General features: G+C 37.9%; 1 protein-coding gene across 1 annotated transcript in view; it reads left to right on the top strand.

Moving 5' to 3' along the window:
* The window catches only part of VWA3A (von Willebrand factor A domain containing 3A), a 147,692-nt gene that overhangs the window by 93,302 nt on the left and 35,153 nt on the right, over nucleotides 1-19,237 (top strand). The window contains exons 21-28 of the mRNA XM_053695138.1: nucleotides 8,310-8,453; nucleotides 9,738-9,828; nucleotides 10,151-10,255; nucleotides 11,332-11,429; nucleotides 11,896-12,048; nucleotides 12,225-12,333; nucleotides 14,583-14,727; nucleotides 18,609-18,753. Of these exons, the coding sequence (XP_053551113.1) occupies nucleotides 8,310-8,453; nucleotides 9,738-9,828; nucleotides 10,151-10,255; nucleotides 11,332-11,429; nucleotides 11,896-12,048; nucleotides 12,225-12,333; nucleotides 14,583-14,727; nucleotides 18,609-18,753 (990 nt within the window). The remainder of the gene's footprint in view (nucleotides 1-8,309; nucleotides 8,454-9,737; nucleotides 9,829-10,150; nucleotides 10,256-11,331; nucleotides 11,430-11,895; nucleotides 12,049-12,224; nucleotides 12,334-14,582; nucleotides 14,728-18,608; nucleotides 18,754-19,237) is intronic.

Raw genomic sequence — 19,237 nt, forward strand, 5'->3', positions numbered from 1 at the left:
AGAGCCCAGCAAAGCTGGCCATATAGTCCCTCCTAGGCTCCGCCTACCCCAGTCATTCTCTTTGCCGTTGCACAGGCAACATCTCCACGGAGATGGCTTAGAGTTTTTTGGTGTTTAAATGTAGTTTTTGTTCTTCAATCAAGAGTTTGTTATTTTAAAATAGTGCTGGTATGTACTATTTACTCTGAAACAGAAAAGAGATGAAGATTTCTGTTTGTAAGAGGAAAATGATTTTAGCAACCGTTACTAAAATCGATAGCTGTTTCCACACAGGACTGTTGAGATGAAGTAACTTCAGTTGGGGGAAACAGTGGGCAGACTTTGCTGCTTGAGGTATGACACATTTCTAACAAGACTCGGTAATGCTGGAAGCTGTCATTTTCCCTATGGGAACCGGTAAGCCATTTTCTTAGTTTAAGTAAAAGAATAAAGGGCTTCATTAGGGCTTAAAAAACTGGTAGACATTTTTCTGGGCTAAAACGATTACTTTACTAAGTATATTTGGCAGATTATTACTTTTAATAGTTGTTAAATCTTGGGGATTGTTTTAATAAAAACGGCAGGCACTGTATTGGACACCTTTTTCACTGGGGGCCTTTTCTAGTCATAGACAGAGCCTCATTTTCGCGCCTCTAATGCGCAGTTGTTTTTGGAAAGCATGGCATGCAGATGCATGTGTGAGGAGCTAAGAACCACTGAAAAAGCTTATAGAAGGCATCATTTGGTATCGTATTCCCCTCTGGGCTTGGTTGGGTCTCAGCAAAGCAGATACCTGGGACTGTATAGGGGTTAAATGTAAAAACGGCTCCGGTTCCGTTATTTTAAGGGTTAAAGCTTTCAAATTTGGTGTGCAATACTTTTAAGGCTTTAAGTTACTGTGGTGAAATTTTGGTGAATTTTGAACAATTCCTTCATACTTTTTCACATATTCAGTAATAAAGTGTGTTCAGTTTAAAATTTAAAGGGACAGTAACGGTTTTATTGTAAAACGTTTTTTGTGCTTTGTTGACAAGTTTAAGCCTGTTTAACATGTCTGAACCATCAGATAACGATGTTCTATATGTATGAAAGCCAATGTGTCTCCCCATTTAAATATATGTGATATATTTGTGTCATAATGTCCAAACAAAGTAGGGATAATAATGCCATAGATATGATATTGCCCAAGATGATTCCTCTAATGAGGGGATTAAGCATGGTACTGCATCATCCCCTTCTGTGTCTACACCAGTTTTGCCCACACAAGAGGCCCCTAGTACATCTGGTGCGCCAATACTTATTACCATACAACAATTAATGGCTGTAATGGATAATTCTATTGCATGCATTTTTTCCAAAATGCCTACTTATCAGAGAAAGCGTGATTGCTCTGTTTTAAACACTGAAGAGCAAGAGGACGCTGATGATATCTGTTCTGACATACCCTCACACCTATCTGAAGGGGCCAGGAGGGAGGTTTTGTCTGAGGGAGAAATTTCAGATTCAGGGAAAATTTCTCAACAAGCAGAACCTGATATTGTAACTTTTAAATTTAAATTACAACATCTCCACGCACTACTTAAGGAGGTATTATCTACTCTGGATGATTGTGACAATTTGGTCATTCCAGAGAAATTAGGTAAGATGGACAAGTTCCTAGAGGTTCCGGTGCCCCCCGATGTTTTTCCTATACCCAAGCGGGTGGCGGACATAGTAAATAAGGAGTGGGAAAGGCCCGGCATACCTTTTGTCCTCCCCCTATATTTAAGAAATTATTTCCTATAGTCGACCCCAGAAAGGACTTATAGCATACAGTCCCCAAGGTCGAGGGGGCGGTTTCTACTCTAAACAAAGGCACTTCTATTCCTATAGAAGATAGTTGTGCTTTCAAGATCCTATGGATTAAAGGTTAGAGGGTTTGCTTAAAAAGATGTTTGTTCAGCAAGGTTACCTTCTACAACCAATTTCATGCATTGTTCCTGTCACTACAGCTGCGTGTTTCTGGTTCGAAGAACTAGAAAAGTCGCTCAATAAAGAATCTTCGTACGAGGAGGTTTTGGACAGAGTTCAAGCTCTTAAATTGGCTAACTCTTTTATTTTAGATGCCGCTTTGCAATTAGCTAGATTAGCGGCGAATAATTCAGGGTTTGCTATCGTGGCGCGCAGAGCGCTTTTGCTTAACATCCCTTTCAAGGGTAAAACACTGTTTGGCCCTGACTTGAAAGAGATTATTTCAGACATCACTGGGGGAAAGGGCCACGCCCTTCCTCTGGATAGGTCTTTTAAGGCTAAAAATAAGGCGAATTTTCGTCCCTTTCGCAGAAACGGACCAGCCTCAAATTCTACACCCTCTAAGCAAGAGGGTAATACTTCTCAAACCAAGCCAGCCTGGAGGCCGATGCAAGGCTGGAACAAGGGTAAGCAGGCCAAGTCACCTGCCACTGCTACCAAAACAGCATGAAGTGTTGGCCCCCGATCTGGGAAGGATCTGGTGGGGGGCAGACTTTCTCTCTTTGTTCAGGCTGGGGCAAGAGATGTTCAGGATCCTTGGGCGCTAGAAATAGTTTCTCAAGGTTATCTCCTGGAATTCAGGGAACTACCCCCAAGGGGAAGGTTCCACGGGTCTCAATTATCTTCGAACAGGCATTCTTACACTGTGTAGAAGACCTGTTAAGCATGGGAGTGATTCATCCTGTTCCATTAGGAGAACAAGGGATGGGTTTTTACTCCAACCTGTTCATAATTCCCAAAAAAGAGGGAACATTCAGACCTATTTTAGATCTCAAGATTCTAAACAAGTTTCTAAGGGTTTCATCGTTCAAAATGGAAACCATTCGAACGATCCTTCCTACCATCCAGGAAGGTCAATTCATGACCACGGTGGACTTAAAGGATGCGTACCTACGTATTCCTATCCACAAGGAACATTTTCGGTTCCTAAGGTTCGCCTTTCTGGACAAGCATTACCAGTTTGTGGCACTTCCATTCGGATTAGCCACTGCTCCAAGGATTTTCACAAGGGTACTAGGGTCCCTTCTAGCGGTGCTAAGACCAAGGGGCATTGCAGTAGTACCTTACTTGGACGACATCCTGATTCAAGTGTCGTCTCTGTCAAAAGCAAGGGCTCATACGGACATTGTCCTAGCCTTTCTCAGATCTCACAGGTGGAAAGTGAACATAGAAAAAAGTTCTCTGTCCCCGTCAACAAGAGTTCCCTTCTTGGGAACAATAATAGTTTCCTTAGAAATGAAGGTTTTTCTGACAGAGGCCAGAAAATCAAAACTTCTAAGCTCTTGTCAGGTACTTCATTCTGTTCTTCTTCCTTCCATAGCGCAGTGCATGGAAGTAATAGGTTTGATGGTTGCGGCAATGGACATAGTTCCTTTTGCACGAATTCATCTAAGACCATTACACCTGTGCATGCTCAGACAGTGGAATGGGGATTATACAGACTTGTCTCCGACGATACAAGTAGATCAAATAACCAGAGATTCACTCCGTTGGTGGCTGACCCTGGACAACCTGTCACAGGGAATGAGCTTCCGCAGACCAGAGTAGGTCATTGTCACGACCGACGCCAGTCTGGTGGGCTGGGGCGCGGTCTGGGAACCCCTGAAAGCTCAGGGTCTATGGTTTCGGGAAGACTCTCTTCTCCCGATAAACATAATGGAACTGAGAGCGATATTCAATGCTCTCAAGGCTTGGCCTCGACTAGCAAAGGCCAAATTCATAAGGTTTCAATCAGACATCACGACGACTGTTACATATATCAACCATCAGGGGGTAACAAGGAGTTCCCTGGCGATGGAGGAGCATCCGGGGGAGTGGGAACTCCATCTGGAAATCTTTGCCCAAATAACTCAATTATGGGGCATTCCAGACATGGTTCTGATGGCCTCTCGTCAGAACTTCATGGTCCCTTGTTACGGGTCCAAATCCAGGGATCCCAAGGCGACTCTATTGGATACAATAGTAGCACCTTGGATCTTCAACCTAGCTTATGTATTCCCACCGTTTCCTCTCATTCCCAGGCTGGTAGCCAGGATCAATCTGGAGAGGGCTTCGGTGATCTTGATAGTTCCTGTGTGGCCACGCAGGACTTGGTATGCAGACCTGGTGAATGTGTCATCGGCTCCACCATGGAAGCTACCTTTGAGACAGGACCTTCTTATTCAGGGTCCATTCGAACATCCGAATCTGGTTTTCCTCCAACTGACTGCTTGGAGTTTGAACGCTTGATTTTATCAAAGCGTGGGTTTTCAGATTCTGTAATAGATACTCTTATTCAGGCTAGAAAGCCTGTAACTAGGAAAATTTACCATAATATATGGAAAAAATATATCTGTTGGTGTGAATCTAAAGGATTCCCATGGAACAAGATAAAAATTCCTAAGATTCTTTCCTTTCTACAAGAAGGTTTGGAGAAAGGATTTTCTGCGAGTTCTCTGAAGGGACAGATCTCTGCTTTATCTGTTTTACTTCACAAAAGGCTGGCAGCTGTGCCAGACGTTTAAGCGTTTGTTCAGGCTCTGGTTAGAATCAAGCCTGTTTACAGACCTTTGACTCTTCCCTGGAGTCTTCATCTAGTTCTTTCAGTTCTTCAAGGGGTTCCGTTTGAACCCTTACATTCCGTAGATATTAAGTTATTATCTTGGAAAGTTTTGTTTTAGGTTGCAATTTCTTCCGCTAGAAGAGTTTCTGAGTTATCTGCTCTGCAGTGTTCTCCGCCCTATCTGGTCCATGCAGATAAGGTGGTTTTACGTACTGAGCCTGGTTTTCTTCCGAAGGTTGTTTCCAACAAAAATATTAACCAGGAGATAGTTGTACCTTCTTTGTGTCCGAATCCAGTTTCATAGAAGGAACGTTTGTTACACAATTTGGACGTTGTCCGTGCTCTAAAATTCTATTTAGAGGCTACTGAAGATTTTAGACAAACATCTTCTTTGTTTGTTGTTTATTCTGGTTATAGGAGAGGTAAAAAAGCAACTTCTACCTCTCTTTCCTTTTGGTTTAAAAGCATCATCAGATTGGCTTTTGAGACTGCCGGACGGCAGCCTCCTGAAAGTATCACAGCTCACTCCACTAGGGCTGTGGCTTCCACATGGGCCTTCAAGAATGAGGTTCCTGTTGACCAAATTTTTTAAATTATATACTTTTGCTTCTTCGGAGGCTATTTTTGGGAGAAAGGTTTTGCAAGCCGTGGTGCCTTCCGTTTGGGTGACCTCAGGGCCGCCACTAGAAATTTTGGGGCCCCTGACTCAACCATTGATCAGGGCCCCCCCCCCCCTCCTTTTGACGTGCAATTTTTGACCAAGTGACTAAAATGTATATGCACTTTATTCTTAATTGTCTATTTAAACTTGGAAATGTTGTAAAGGTAGTAACATACACACACACACAGACACACTCATACACTGAAACACACAAACACACTCACACATAAGGATTCACATATAGACACTCTAGCAGACACGCAAAGAAACACACTCAGACACAGAAACCCAAACAGACACTTAGCACTTGTTGACATTGACCTGACAAGTAATGAGGTAAACTACAGTTTTGTAAAAAAAGGAGATTTAGAAAACAAAATATGGAGTTCTGATTATCTTTTTGTAAAGGAAGATGACAAATTATGACAACAGCATGCAGTGGCTGAAAGGAAGGGCCCTGAACTGCCTAAACAATAATTTAAAGGTTAAATGGTGGAGTGGATACTTCCAGAAAGGTCTTGTTAGTCTCAAAGTCTGTAGAAAGATGTGAATAATTAGTAGTAAGGTCAAAATGTCCTAAAAAGGAACAGACAATGGACACACACACACACAAACTCAAACTTGCACATACACCCAAGGAAACGCCGACAGAGACAGCCTCAGAAAACACACAAAGACATACACACACCCTCACAGAGACACCCACAGAAAACACAGACATACATACATACACACAAACACCCTCACAGAAACACCCATAGAAAAAGCTCAAAGATATAAGCACACACCCTCACAGACATCCACAGAAAATGCACAAAGACATACACACGGTAACACCCACCCTCACAGAGAGACCCACAGATAAAAAATACATACACATAGAGACACAAACCAAAGCACAAAGACATAAACACATACACCCACAGAAACACTCACAGGAGGAAACATTTATGCACCTTGCATCCCCTAAATCAAAAGTGTGTGACATGCATGATAAAAAAAAATGCAGAAATTAAGAGATCACTTTTTAAAGAATCATATTTGTAAATATGCAAACAAAAATAATTCTGTGAATTCAAAATTGTACATTAATGAGCTGGGTAGATGGCTAGATGAGGAAAAGTACCTTTAAAAGGTTGACATATGTTTGTTTGTTTTTTTCCATTTTCCCCAACCAAGAGCACCACTTCAAATATAGTGTACAAATTTTCCCATCTGTCAGCTGTACTTATGGATTTTGAAAATGCTGTTCTCTATATGGTTTTGGTGGGACCATAAGCTGTGGTACTCATACCATTAGATCTGGTTAAATGCAGGATTTAGGCTTGTTGGTATGTATTTCAAAACTAAGTCAGCTGTAGTGTAAACTGAACATTTTTTAAGTTAACCTGTCTCATTTCAAACACTGAGCAATCTTAGTCTGAGAGTATAAAATTTTATGCAGATGTAAAAATCTTAGATAAAATGCCTCCTTGCATCTGGAAAGTCCTTGCATAAAGGGGCAGTAAACTAGAATGTAATATATATATATATATATAATGCATATCTGCCAAAAGGGCATCTACCATTTGTGTATTGAGGAGGAAACATTTCTGCATGGTTTTAAATATAGAATTTCTACAGCATTGTCAAATAATCATAAATACACTGCTGCTAAAAAAATGTGTTTTTATGGACCCCTAGCCCCACCATACAACTACTACCACACTGAAGTTACAATCCAAAATTGCACAAATAAATAAAAAACATTTGCTATGTAAGTCCTACCTCCTCTTCAAATGAAAGTGATCTGCCGTCTGACTCAGGCACACACTGTACAAAGTGCCAAGTCTGTCTCACACTGAGCATAGTGGTTTAGCGCACACTAAGAAATCCTCTCAAATGCTAATACTTTACTCCTTGTAATAACATTTCCCATGCTCAATTAGCACTCTGCTATAGTACCCACTGGTGGCTGCCAAAATGTAAAAAAAAAAAAAAAAAATTTTTTTTTTTTTTTTTTAGTTCTTGCCTCATGGGGCCCCCCTGGCTCATTGGGCCCCTGACAGGAGTCACCCCTGTCACCCCCTGATGGCGGCCCTGGGTGACCTGATTTGCTCCCTCCCTTCATCCGTGTCCTAAAGCTTTGGTATTGGTTCCCACAAGTAAGGATGACGCCGTGGACCGGACACACCTATGTTGGAGAAAACAGAATTTATGCTTACCTGATAAATTACTTTCTCCAACGGTGTGTCCGGTCCACGGCCCGCCCTGGTTTTTTAATCAGGTCTGATGAATTATTTTCTCTAACTACAGTCACCACGTTACCATATGGTTTCTCCTATATATATTTCCTCCTGTCCGTCGGTCGAATGACTGGGGTAGGCGGAGCCTAGGAGGGACTATATGGCCAGCTTTGCTGGGCTCTTTGCCATTTCCTGTTGGGGAGGAGAATATCCCACAAGTAAGGATGACGCCGTGGACCGGACACACCGTTGGAGAAAGTAATTTATCAGGTAAGCATAAATTCTGTTTTTATTATGTAAAGCTTTTCAGATAACACCTTCGGATAGGTGGGCTATAAGTACTCACACTCATTACACATTAAATCTTGTAAAACTGCCTGACGTATTCCACTCATCCAGTTACATACTGTTATGTACACAAACAGAACTCATGTCTGTATTAATGGGGAAAAACAACATGTATGCCTATCTGATAAATGCATTTAGTTCATGGTGTTGAGAGTCCACGAGCCATTACTCCTGGAATTCAACTCCTGGCCACCAGGAGGAGTCCTCCTAGTAGCCAGGAGTTAAATCACAGCAGTAATGAACTTGTGGTCTCTCACCACCTTATGATAGAAAAAGAGGGCTGCAATTTTTTGGCAGCCAAGGTGGTCAAGTATTGCCATTCCATGCCCCCATTGAGCAACACAGCACTCATGAACTATCCTATAAGAAAACAAACACCAGCAAGCAGAGCGCTAACTCACAGGTTTGTGAAACAAGCAGACACTAGCCAGCATGGACTGCAAGCAGCGATAGTTACCATCACTGACCAAAACATGACTGTTTATTTTATTGGCCAAGTTGCCCCTTAGATAGTTGTATGACTACTTCATGTATGTCTATCTAGTGTGCATACCTGGTGGAATCATTAAAGCAACGTTCAGGGGTTAAAGAGGAAGAAGAAAAAACAATGATCCCATTCCCAAAAGAACAATACAGACCAAAGAAGCTACCCCTCCCAAAGCCAACTGCGCTGTCACTTGCCAGGATGGTATGTATCTAGTTACTCCACATTTGTTTTTTATTGTTTGATTCTAGATATCTAGTTATCGGCAGTATTATGATCTTAGCTTTTAGTATGCCAAAAATGGATTAGTGAACGCCTTATTCCAATCTTCATCACAACAGTGCATACATTATTGAACTCTGTCAAAAATGCTTGTTCCAGTATATAAGTTCAATAATGTATGCACTCTCATGAACGAGTTTGGACTTAGCGTACCCTATAAAAACCCGTTCATAAAGACTTTATCTAATTTAAGGTTCTTCTCAGCAAGATACAAAAGCAGCAAGGTAGTTTAATCATGGAAATGGGCCTTTAACAAACAACAGAAATAAATGTTGTTTAAAACAAGACTTGTAAGGTTATAAAGCAACCATATAGCAACAGAAAGAGTGCAAAGTCTGCCCATCTTTACAACCTAAAACATGCATTTAGATGGGTTAGCAGTGGTGAGGAGGGAAACGGATTACAATAGTTAACTATGAAAGTCGTGACTACGTGACCTTCTTTCAAATCTGATTTTCATAATGCCAGTACTGTTAGTAAGAATCATGCCAATGTGATTGGAGACTTACAATCAAATATTAAAAATAAAATATAAGAACACACCATTTGTAGATGCTGGTGTCCTAAAGTAACTATAGAAGTATGTCCATCCTGCCAAGATATGTATGCGTGGTTAATGTAACACATCCAAACAATTATTTTCGTTGCACAGTGAACAAAGGGGTTCGATGAATAGAGCTTTGCTGTAACCTTAAGAGGTGTGAATGGGCTATTTTATTTTTCAGTTTGGGGAGACCTCTCAGTTTCTATTTTGAATAGAGGTACTTAATGCACAAAAAGTCCTTTTGGGAGCTTTTCGGTTAAAAAAGGTTTGTGGCAGGATGATTTTAACAAACAGAATGATATAACATTATGGTCACTTGAGCAACTCGGCTCCCAATTTGGTTGAAAAGAAAAACATTTTGGGGCGTAAAACACTGATAGATTGTGAGCAACCCCTAAATTAGTCAGAGCAGACTTAAAATTCCAAAAAACAGGTGTTTTGCTTCCTGGTCAAGACTTTGCATCAGCACTTTGGTCTGGTGGGGTGCAGAAAAGGACTGCTTAGTAGATATGGGCCTGCTTTAAACAGAATTCCAAACAGATATTTATTAGATATAACTTTGCCATACATGAAGCTTTGACAAAAGGTGTGTTTTAAAGTGTGTTCTTGAAACAAAATCTATACATTGTATTACTACAGTTTGTACAAACACTGCTTTACAGAGTATCAAGGACGATCAAGAAGACAAGAAGGAGCGCTCTGTAAAGGCGCTGATGTGGCGTCCAAACAGTGCTAAGGCAGATATTCCACCAGGTGCGTAGTATGTCACAATCTAAATTTATTTGTATTATGGTATACACTTTTAACCCCCTTGTGTGCCGTCCTGCGAGGCACTACAGCCAATCAAAAGCTTAATGAAATAAAGCTCACTTGGGAGCTGGGCAGCCGGTGAGGTTTTGTAAAGGGAACACAAGAACGTTTAAAATGATATTTTTAAATAACAATGGAAGGGTACCAGTGCCATGAATGCACTAAATTAAATACCATAATACAAATAAGAGTTTGTTTGTTTGTTATCACAGAGTTTAGCGTGGAAAAGAAGATCAGAGAAAAACAATCTCTTTTTTTATTTCAGCTTGGCCAACGAAAGATCCAACAAGTGTCTCAAAGAAGGTAAAAAAAAAAGATCAAGCAAAAATGTCCTTGAGTGTATTTTATACCGAAAGTGGAAAAAATGTCGGTAAGTGGATAAATAATATTTTAAAAAAACATTTTAGTTTTAATAATCACTATTTTTTTTCTTTATTTGTATTAAAAACATTACTGTTACAACAAATAGATACATACGATAGTGTTTGTCTAAGTGTTTTGGAAAAAAGTCTTTTTTTTTAATTAGTTACAATATCAGGGTTTGGTGGAAAAGGATTGTGTTGTTGAAGCAACCCCATTATATTCTAAACATGGTTAGTATATAGCAAAGGTATCCAAGTATTCCATGTGAGGTACCATAATGGCATTTTTTCTTTCATGCTGGTAGGGTGAACATATTTTAGAAATGTAAAAATTCATACGTACTTATATCATCAATATATTTATTACAAGACAGCCCTGATTGTAAGGATAGGTATGTAGCTAATAGGCAGGGAAGTGAGTAATGTATTGCAAATCAACATCATTGAAGAGACAAGTTTTAGATCACAGAGCCATAGGTTAGACACCCCTGGGAAAAAGTATACAAAATGCTGCATAAACCAATCAAATAAATCATAATTGGTGGGTTGTGTTTTCTCCTGAGTTATTGGAGGTCCTAATAAAATATATTAATTGTACTTAATTGTAAAACATCAGTACTTTGAGTAGCATGATTATAAATACTGTATATATATATATATTTATTGCATCAAATAAAAGCAATATTTCTATACGAATATTGAATTAAAGATTTTTTTAAACCAAGAGGAAATGCATGTTTGTGCACAATTGATCTCTAGATTACTGGCTGATAAAGAATGCCCACTACTTTTTTTTTTTATTTCTGCTCTGCAAATTAATGTGCAAAACAAATATGGTTTACAAAGCATCAATGAAGACGTTAACTTTACTGTCTCTTTACTACCAACAAGTGCTTTGTCACCCTTTTGGGCACACAAGGGGGTTCAATTTATAATTGTAGCTATAAACATTTTCAGGTGTTCATGGTAAATGGAGAAGTTAAGGACTTGAGCAGTATTTAGTTAAATGGTAACCTCAGATTCAGTTGTACCTATCGCCTATGATTTCCATTGTAACATATGTTCTAATCTGCATTTTGTTCAGGGGTTGTCTACAAGGAATATCCACCAGCCAGGACAGTGAGGAAAGCTGTTCCTTTCATTGTATTGCCAAAAGAGGAAGCGATCTGTTCTACTAAAGGGGTAATTCTACTGTAACTGTCAGCTTATCAGGCACCCATAGTTAGAGATTTGCTGTGCTTGTCTGTGTCTCTACAAATAAAGTTTGTATTTGTTTCTATGCCACCTTCACTGTATCACTTTTACTAGATGTGAAAATCAGCATGAGATTATCAGGTTTCAGATGTACCAAACCACCTTAGAGAGCCGCTTACACTCATGAAGTCAGTCACGTTATTTGAAGATGATGAGTCACATGATTAGAATTTCATACATTTTTTTTGTGTTTTTGTATTACGTTTTAATGTGATCATTGTCTTTTTCAAGAAGTATTAAATTAGAGTTACTTTTTACCATTTGTCAATCTTGTAAGCAAAATTCTTTCCTTCTTTAAGATATACTAGTGTTTGTATAAATTAAAAGTTATGTTTTCATTGGATTTCAAGTAAAAGTATATTGTTTTTTCTTTCTTTCTTTCTTTCTTTCTAAGTGGCTGAAAAAATTCAGTTTGAAGAAACTACGGCTGGAGCTGCCCAAGCTAATGTTTGGACCTGACTGTACTCATCAGAAAAAAATGGTACCAGCATTGCACAAGAAGGTGTCTGCAAAGTATTGTACCATCTTTCCCAGTGTAGAGGTCAATGTGAGTCACTTCCTATAGCGCGTTGATGACATTTATCTAAAACTGTATATTGTTTTGCTCTGTAATATCTCCAGATAACACTGATTTATTTATGCATCTCTCTGTTTCTGAACTATTGATAGAAACTGTTCCTTAAAGAAAAGTGAGAATTAACACAACATGTATCCAAATTACAGGGAGTTGTAAAACATCTCCAGTTTCAGCCTAAAGAGCTGGCTGAGTATATTGAGCAGCTGGAGAAGGTTCTTCGACGTTACATTCAGCGAATGCAGTGGCTACTGTCTGGTAACTTAATATTTTAATATAATACATTTATTACTTCTCATTTGTTTCAAGCCTTTCTTAGGCCTCGATCTCAGTTGTTTAGAATATTAATTCAAACAGCCAAATCGCGTGCGCGTTCACGTATTCCCCCATAGAAAACAATGGAGAAGACAAATAGAAAAAAAAACTAATCTGTTTCGCAAAGACCATGACGTATTCTCCTCGAAAAGTGTACATGGAAATGCGAATATTTCATATTGCAAGAATATTTTCGTAACTGAATATGTTCAATTTATTTATGAATAAATATTTCTCTATATATGTGATGATTTTTGGACTGATATATTTATTTATAGCGAGATATGTATATGAATATATATATGTCTAGATATCGCGAGATCTATATGTGAATATCTCTTTGAAAATCCCTCTGAGATATTGTTTAATGTGCATAAGATTGTAATGTGAAATATTTTCATTATCTCCATAGTTAATCATATCTCTATACATATTAATCCATGTTTCTCTATGTATGTGTTTGTAAGTCATTGTAAAATCCCTGCGTCAGCTTTTCTTTTTTTCTAACACCCGAGATCTCGTATCTTTGAGCCCTTATAACTTTTATGTGCAATATTTTTTTAAATAATTTTTATTAGACATTGTTAATTTGAGTGTAACTGTACTTTGTAATGTATTTTTTAAGTGTTTTATGAAATGTTTATGTTGCGGAAAACTGTTAACTACAGCTTTTTGAGCGCAGAAAGTATTGTTGCCTAAAAGGCGTTTGCGCATGCGCAATCTGGATTTTTCAAGACTAGTAATATCTGTACGATGGAAATTGATTGCGAAAAGACCATTTCACGTGCAGAAAACTCCACGTGCGACTTGTAATCTTGCCCTAAATAAATCATTGATAGAATGAGGTATTCAGAGCAACTATGAGCCTGAGAATACTATAAGAATGTATTTTTTAAAATGATATTAGTTTTCAAATATTGAAATAATAAGGGCAACATTCTAATACCCATAAAGCAGTGAGCACTGCCTTATTGTAACTTAGGTTTATTTTTCTGCTAAGGCCAGTTAGGGACAGTGTTATAAATGGCTTTCTAGAGTGTGCAACCAATGACACTGTAGAATACAGCTGTGTCTGCACTTCCACTTTTAACAGGAATTTAGGAAGCCCACAATATTCAGAATTAAATTACAGGAAAAGGGAACAAAATAAATAATGAAAGTATATTGCAAAGTTGTTTTACTACATGTAATTTAACAGTTTATATTAAAACCTTAAGGTGTTTAATGTCCCTTTAAGTAGCCATTAACCCTTTGAGTGCTAATGATGGCTCTGAGCCATCACAGAGTTTCTCACTCTGGTGCTAATGACGGCTCAGAGCCGTCATGAGCACTCTCCCACCTTGAGGGAGATCTGGGGGCTCCTTACTGATCCTACCCCGGCGATCGTGCCTGTAGAGTGACAGGCATCGCTGGGGCTTCACGTGATGTGCGGTGACGTCACGTGCAATTACTTGATGACGTCACCGTGCAACTTTATTTATACTTAACAATGTTAAGTATAGGAGGAGGGGGCATGCTGCTTAGAAGCCTGTATCTCAGGCATCTAAGCAGCTACAGACCCCCAATTGCCTAAAAAAAAAAATTTAAAGAAAATATTAGCACCCAGGTGGGAAATGGCTTAGCAACCAAAGGGTTGAGATCATTAAGATCAATTCATGATGTGTGGAATTAATTTGTTCATATCATTTTCAGTAATTTGATCATTTATTTATTCATATGTTCAAATATAATGAACATCCTGATGATCATATTTAATTTGTGTACAAGTTTCATAGTTTAAAAGGCTGATCTGAGATATATATTATACTACAGTATATATATATATATATATATATATATATATATATATACATTATTAAACAAAACATGATGTTAGCATGTGAGCTGAACATGCACAAAAACTTACATTGTAAAGTGTGAATAGCCAAACAGGAACAAATGCTTCCACACGCCCAAGGTGTAGAAATCAGGTAGTCCAAAAATCCAGTGAAAATGTGCGGAAAATAGTTTTCTGATGGATTGGAATAGAGTTGTCAAATGGAGTGCGTTTTGAATTGGTGAAACTGATGCAACTGGAGAGGCTGGAAGTGAATCTTCCTTACTGTGTGTAAAAGTCCTAGCAATAGTCACACAGTCATGCACGGTCACGTATATTCTAGACGAGCTAATCTCATATCTTTTTGCTTTTGCAGGAAGCCGACGACTCTTTGGAACCGTACTGGAAAATAAAGTGTGCATATTAATAGATTCATCAAGTTCCATGGCTCCTTACCTTGTAGAGGTGCAGAAGGGTCTAACAACTCTCATATGGGAGCAGTTACGGACTCAAAGCACCTGGTAAGTCATTTGTTACGTTCATCCCTTAAAGGGACAGTCTACTCCAAATTTATTTTTTTTTTAAAGATAGATAATCCCTTTATTTACCATTCCCCAGTTTTGCATAATCAATGCGGTTATATTAAAGGGATAGAAAAGTCAAAATTAAACTTGCATGATTCAGATAGATCAGGTCATTTTAGACACTTTTAAATTCACTTCTATTTTCAAATGTGCTTCGTTCTCTTAGTATCCCTTGTTAAAAAATGAATATGCACATATCTTACACTAGTGGGAGCTGCTGCTAATTGGTGCCTGCACACATTTGTCTCTTGTGATTGGCTAAATAGATATTTTCAGCTTCCTGTCAGTAGTGCAATGCTGTCCCTTCAGCAATGGATAACAAGAGAATAAAGAAAATTTGATAATAGAATTAAATTGGAAAGTTGTTTAAAATTGTATGTTCTATCTGAATCATAAAAGAAAATTTTGGGGTTTACTATCCCTTTAATAGTACCTCTGTGATTACCTTGTATCTAAGCCTCTGCAGACTGCCCCCTTTTTTCAGTTCTTTTGACAGACTTGCATTTTAGCCAATCAGTGTTGAATCCTAGGTAACTTCCCGTGCGTGAGCACAATGTTATCTATATGGCACACATGAAGTAACGCCCTCTAGCTGTGAAATACTCTCAAATGCATTCAGATAAGCGGCGGCTTCAAGGGCTTAGACATTAGCATACAAGCCTACCTAGGTTTAGCTTCCACTAAGAATACTGAGAGAACAAAGGAAATTTGATGATAAAAGTAAATTGGAAAGTTGTTTAAAATTACATGCCCTAGCTTAATCATGAGTGTTTAATTTTAACTTGACTGTCCCTTTAAGTAAAGGATGTCATAAGGACGCTAAGACAGGTTTGAGGTTAGGATTAGAGTTAATGGATGAGGTTAGGATTAGAGTTAAAGATTGGTATTTGGATTACAGGGAAATGCGATAATGCGATCCCAATAGCGCGTTGTTCCCTATTGAGCACAGGGATGCGACCATGAAGTTGCTTTTTTTTTTACTTTCACCTTGTAATACTTGTGCACATTAACGTGTATGGTAAAAAAAATCAAGCACGAATATTGACCTTGCAGAATCACTCATTTTTGCTCCAACTGTAATCTAGCCCATAGACAAAATCAGCTATTTCAAATGCCTATAGAAAGTTAAAGGAACTATTTGTAAACAATTTAATACACTCCAGCAGGTGAAATGGATCATTGGGAACAAATTAAAGGGGAGAAAAATGTAGGGTAAACTATCCCTTTAAAAGGATTGAGGTTATGAGTATTGTTAAGAATTAAGGTTAGGATTAAGTGTTAGCGTTTTGCATTGAGGATACAATTTGGATTAAGGATGATATTAGGATTATGGTTAAAGGGAACATGAAATACAAATAGTTTATTTCATGATTCAGATAGAGCACACAATTTTTTTTATTTTTATTTTTTAACTTTTTATTTAACAGAGTCAGCAAATATGAAAATCAAAAGTCACATTGTATATGCCTCGCAGGGCAACAACAGTTACAATATTGACCAAATTATTACAGAGAAAGAAAATTAACATTAGCATCTAGAGCTGTAATTTGACCAGGAAACCCCTACATGGAGAAAAAGAAAACAATAGGTCAAAAGTCATAAAACAGATAATATCTGCCACTTAGGGCAAATAACAGTCGTCAAAAAAAAATAAAATTCTTATATACATTGATAGTTAATATCTTGAGCCTAATCTGACTTACAATAAACTTGGTGATATCAACCAAAACTTAAACATGCTTGAGAATTTTTTCTTTTTTTTTCTTTTTTATTCTTTTTCCTTTCCCCTTCCTCTTCCTTCTTTTTTTCCTTGACCTTCCCCTTTCTCCTCTTTCCCTTTTTCCTCTTTCCTTCTCTTTTCCTCTCAAATTCTCTCTTATTTTGAGCTTACATGAGTAATATCGGTGCCTAAAGCTAACTCATATTTTTTGCTTTTCCATAATGACAAACGTAAAAAAATAAAATAACAAACAAACAAACAACAACAAAAAAAAAAAAAAAAAAAAAAAAAGGACCCCTCTCGCCCTCACACCCAACCAGATCCTTGTTATACACTAGAAACCTGAGCTATATTAGTAAGAATCTTGTTCTCTGTAACATGAGACCCAGGAAGCTGGAAATTCATCGTATAGTACAAATTCAGCAAAACTATCTGAGCTTAAAAATGGAGACAAGATACGTTTTTGTATGTTGAGTGTATAGGATTTAATAATAGGTAGCCAATCAGAAATAAATTTCTTTATTTTTTTCTCTTTAGCCGATTTGAGATGATAAGATTAGAAAATTATTTGATTTTGTATTTCCTGGGAGACCAGAGAGAAGGAGGGGACCGATTTGGATTTCCAATTTTTTGCTATGAGATGTCTAATTGACAGAATAATAGATGCTGCAGTTTTTAATCTTAACTTGGAATTGATAATGTGAATATTAAGAAAAATAATATTTTCTGGAGTAAATGATATATCAATATCATAAAACTTTTTTAGCCAGAAGGATAATTTATTCCATAATTGTCTAAGTTTGGGGCAATAATAAAACATATGTAGTAAGTCAGCTTTAGGGTATGAGCACCGGGGGCACACAATTTTAAACAACTTTCTATTTTACTTCTATTATCAAATGTTCTTTGTTCTCTTGGTATCCTTTGTTGAAAAGCTGGGAGATAAGCTTAGGCGCATGCACGTGTCTGAAGCACTATTTGGCAGCAGTTTTACAAGAATGGTATCCATTTTCAAGAGCACTAGATCAGTGTTTCTTAACCACAGTGCTCAAATAACCCTAACAGACCAGGTTTTTACGATATCTTAACTAGAGCACAGGTGAAATAATTAGCGATAGGTGAGAGCCGGTTAGTAACCATGGTTACTGATCAGCTGATTATTTCACTGTGCTCTAGCTCAGATATTGTGAAAACCTGGCCTGTTAGGGGCTAATTGAGGACTGTGGTTGAGAAACACTGCACTAGATTTCCTGCAATCTTGTGCTCCTGACACTTACCTAGGTATCTATTTAACAAAGAATACAGAGGGAACTAATCGAATTTAATAATAGAAGTAAAATAGAAACTATTTAAAAATGTTATGCTCTGTCTTAATTACAAAATAAATATTTTGGGTTCTGTATCCCTTTAAAGGGACAGTCAAATCAAAATTAAACTCATGATTCAGATAGGACATGCAATTTTAAACATCTTTCCAGTTTACTTTTATCATCAAATTTGCTTTGTTTTCTTGGTATTCTGTGTTGAAAGCTAAACCTAGGTAGGCTCATAAACAGATTTTTAAGCCGTTGAAGGTCGACTTTTATCTCAGTGCATTTTGACAGTTTTCACAGTTAGACACTGCTAGTTCATGTGTACCATATCGATAACATTGTGCTCACGTGAAGTTATTTATGAGTCAGCACTGATTGGCTAAAATGCAAGTCTGTCAAAGAACTGAGATAAGGGGGCAGTCTGCAGAGTCTTAGATACAAGGTAAAAAGTATATTAATAGAACAGTTTTCGTTATGCAAAACTGGGGAATGGGTAATAAAGGGATTATCTATCTTTTTAAATAATAAAAATGTTTGAGTAGACTGTCCCTTTAAGGGTGATGTTAGGATTACGGTTAAGAACTGAGGTTAGATTTTGCGAATAGGAAAAACATTATAGCTCTGCACATTTGGTAGAAACAAAATGGAAATCTTGCCAGTCAGGGGAACAAAAGCAGTTAAATATGATTGGGATTCATTGATTATCTACTGATATAGAGAGCTTTCAGACAATGTTGACAAATCATTCCTGGATAATAAACATTCCTTTTGTTAACATTGTGCAGGTTTAATATGATCAGCTTTTCAGAAAGCATGGAATCGTGGCAGGACTGTCTAGTGGAAGGCACAGACGAAGCTTGTCATGATGCCGTACAGTGGCTGTCGCGGCTAAAGCCTTGCGGTAATACCTGCACGTTTCATGCATTACAGGTTAGTCTGTGACTCATACTGTACGACATTGTGCTGCAACAACAGTCAGGAAATGGTTTTTGCTTTATTTTATTTTTCACTTATTTTTACTCTAATTGCATATATCAACGTCACAAAGAAAATGGTTCAAAATCATGTAGTGCCGCCATTTTCTTAATCGCAATTTTAACGTTTTGCAAATCCTACTAAACACAATTTGCTTTTCTGTATAAATTGTGGGGTTTTCCCCCCACACTCCCTACAGACACCAAAAAAAGCAAAATCTGTTATCCGGGGAACAAATTGACCAAGCCATCTATTTAATTTGCAGCATTTACAGGTTACAGAACTTGCTTTTTTGATTCTCCAGGGAGTGTGGGACAAAGTACAATTTTTACACAACCGTAAGAGGTTTTTTATGTACGATGAGGACACTGCAGCCAATCTGGAGGAAGAGGAACAAATATCAGACCTATATAGCACCACATTTTTATATATTTCCCTT

Source organism: Bombina bombina, chromosome 11, assembly GCF_027579735.1.
Source record: "Bombina bombina isolate aBomBom1 chromosome 11, aBomBom1.pri, whole genome shotgun sequence".
Classification (NCBI taxonomy): domain Eukaryota; kingdom Metazoa; phylum Chordata; class Amphibia; order Anura; family Bombinatoridae; genus Bombina; species Bombina bombina.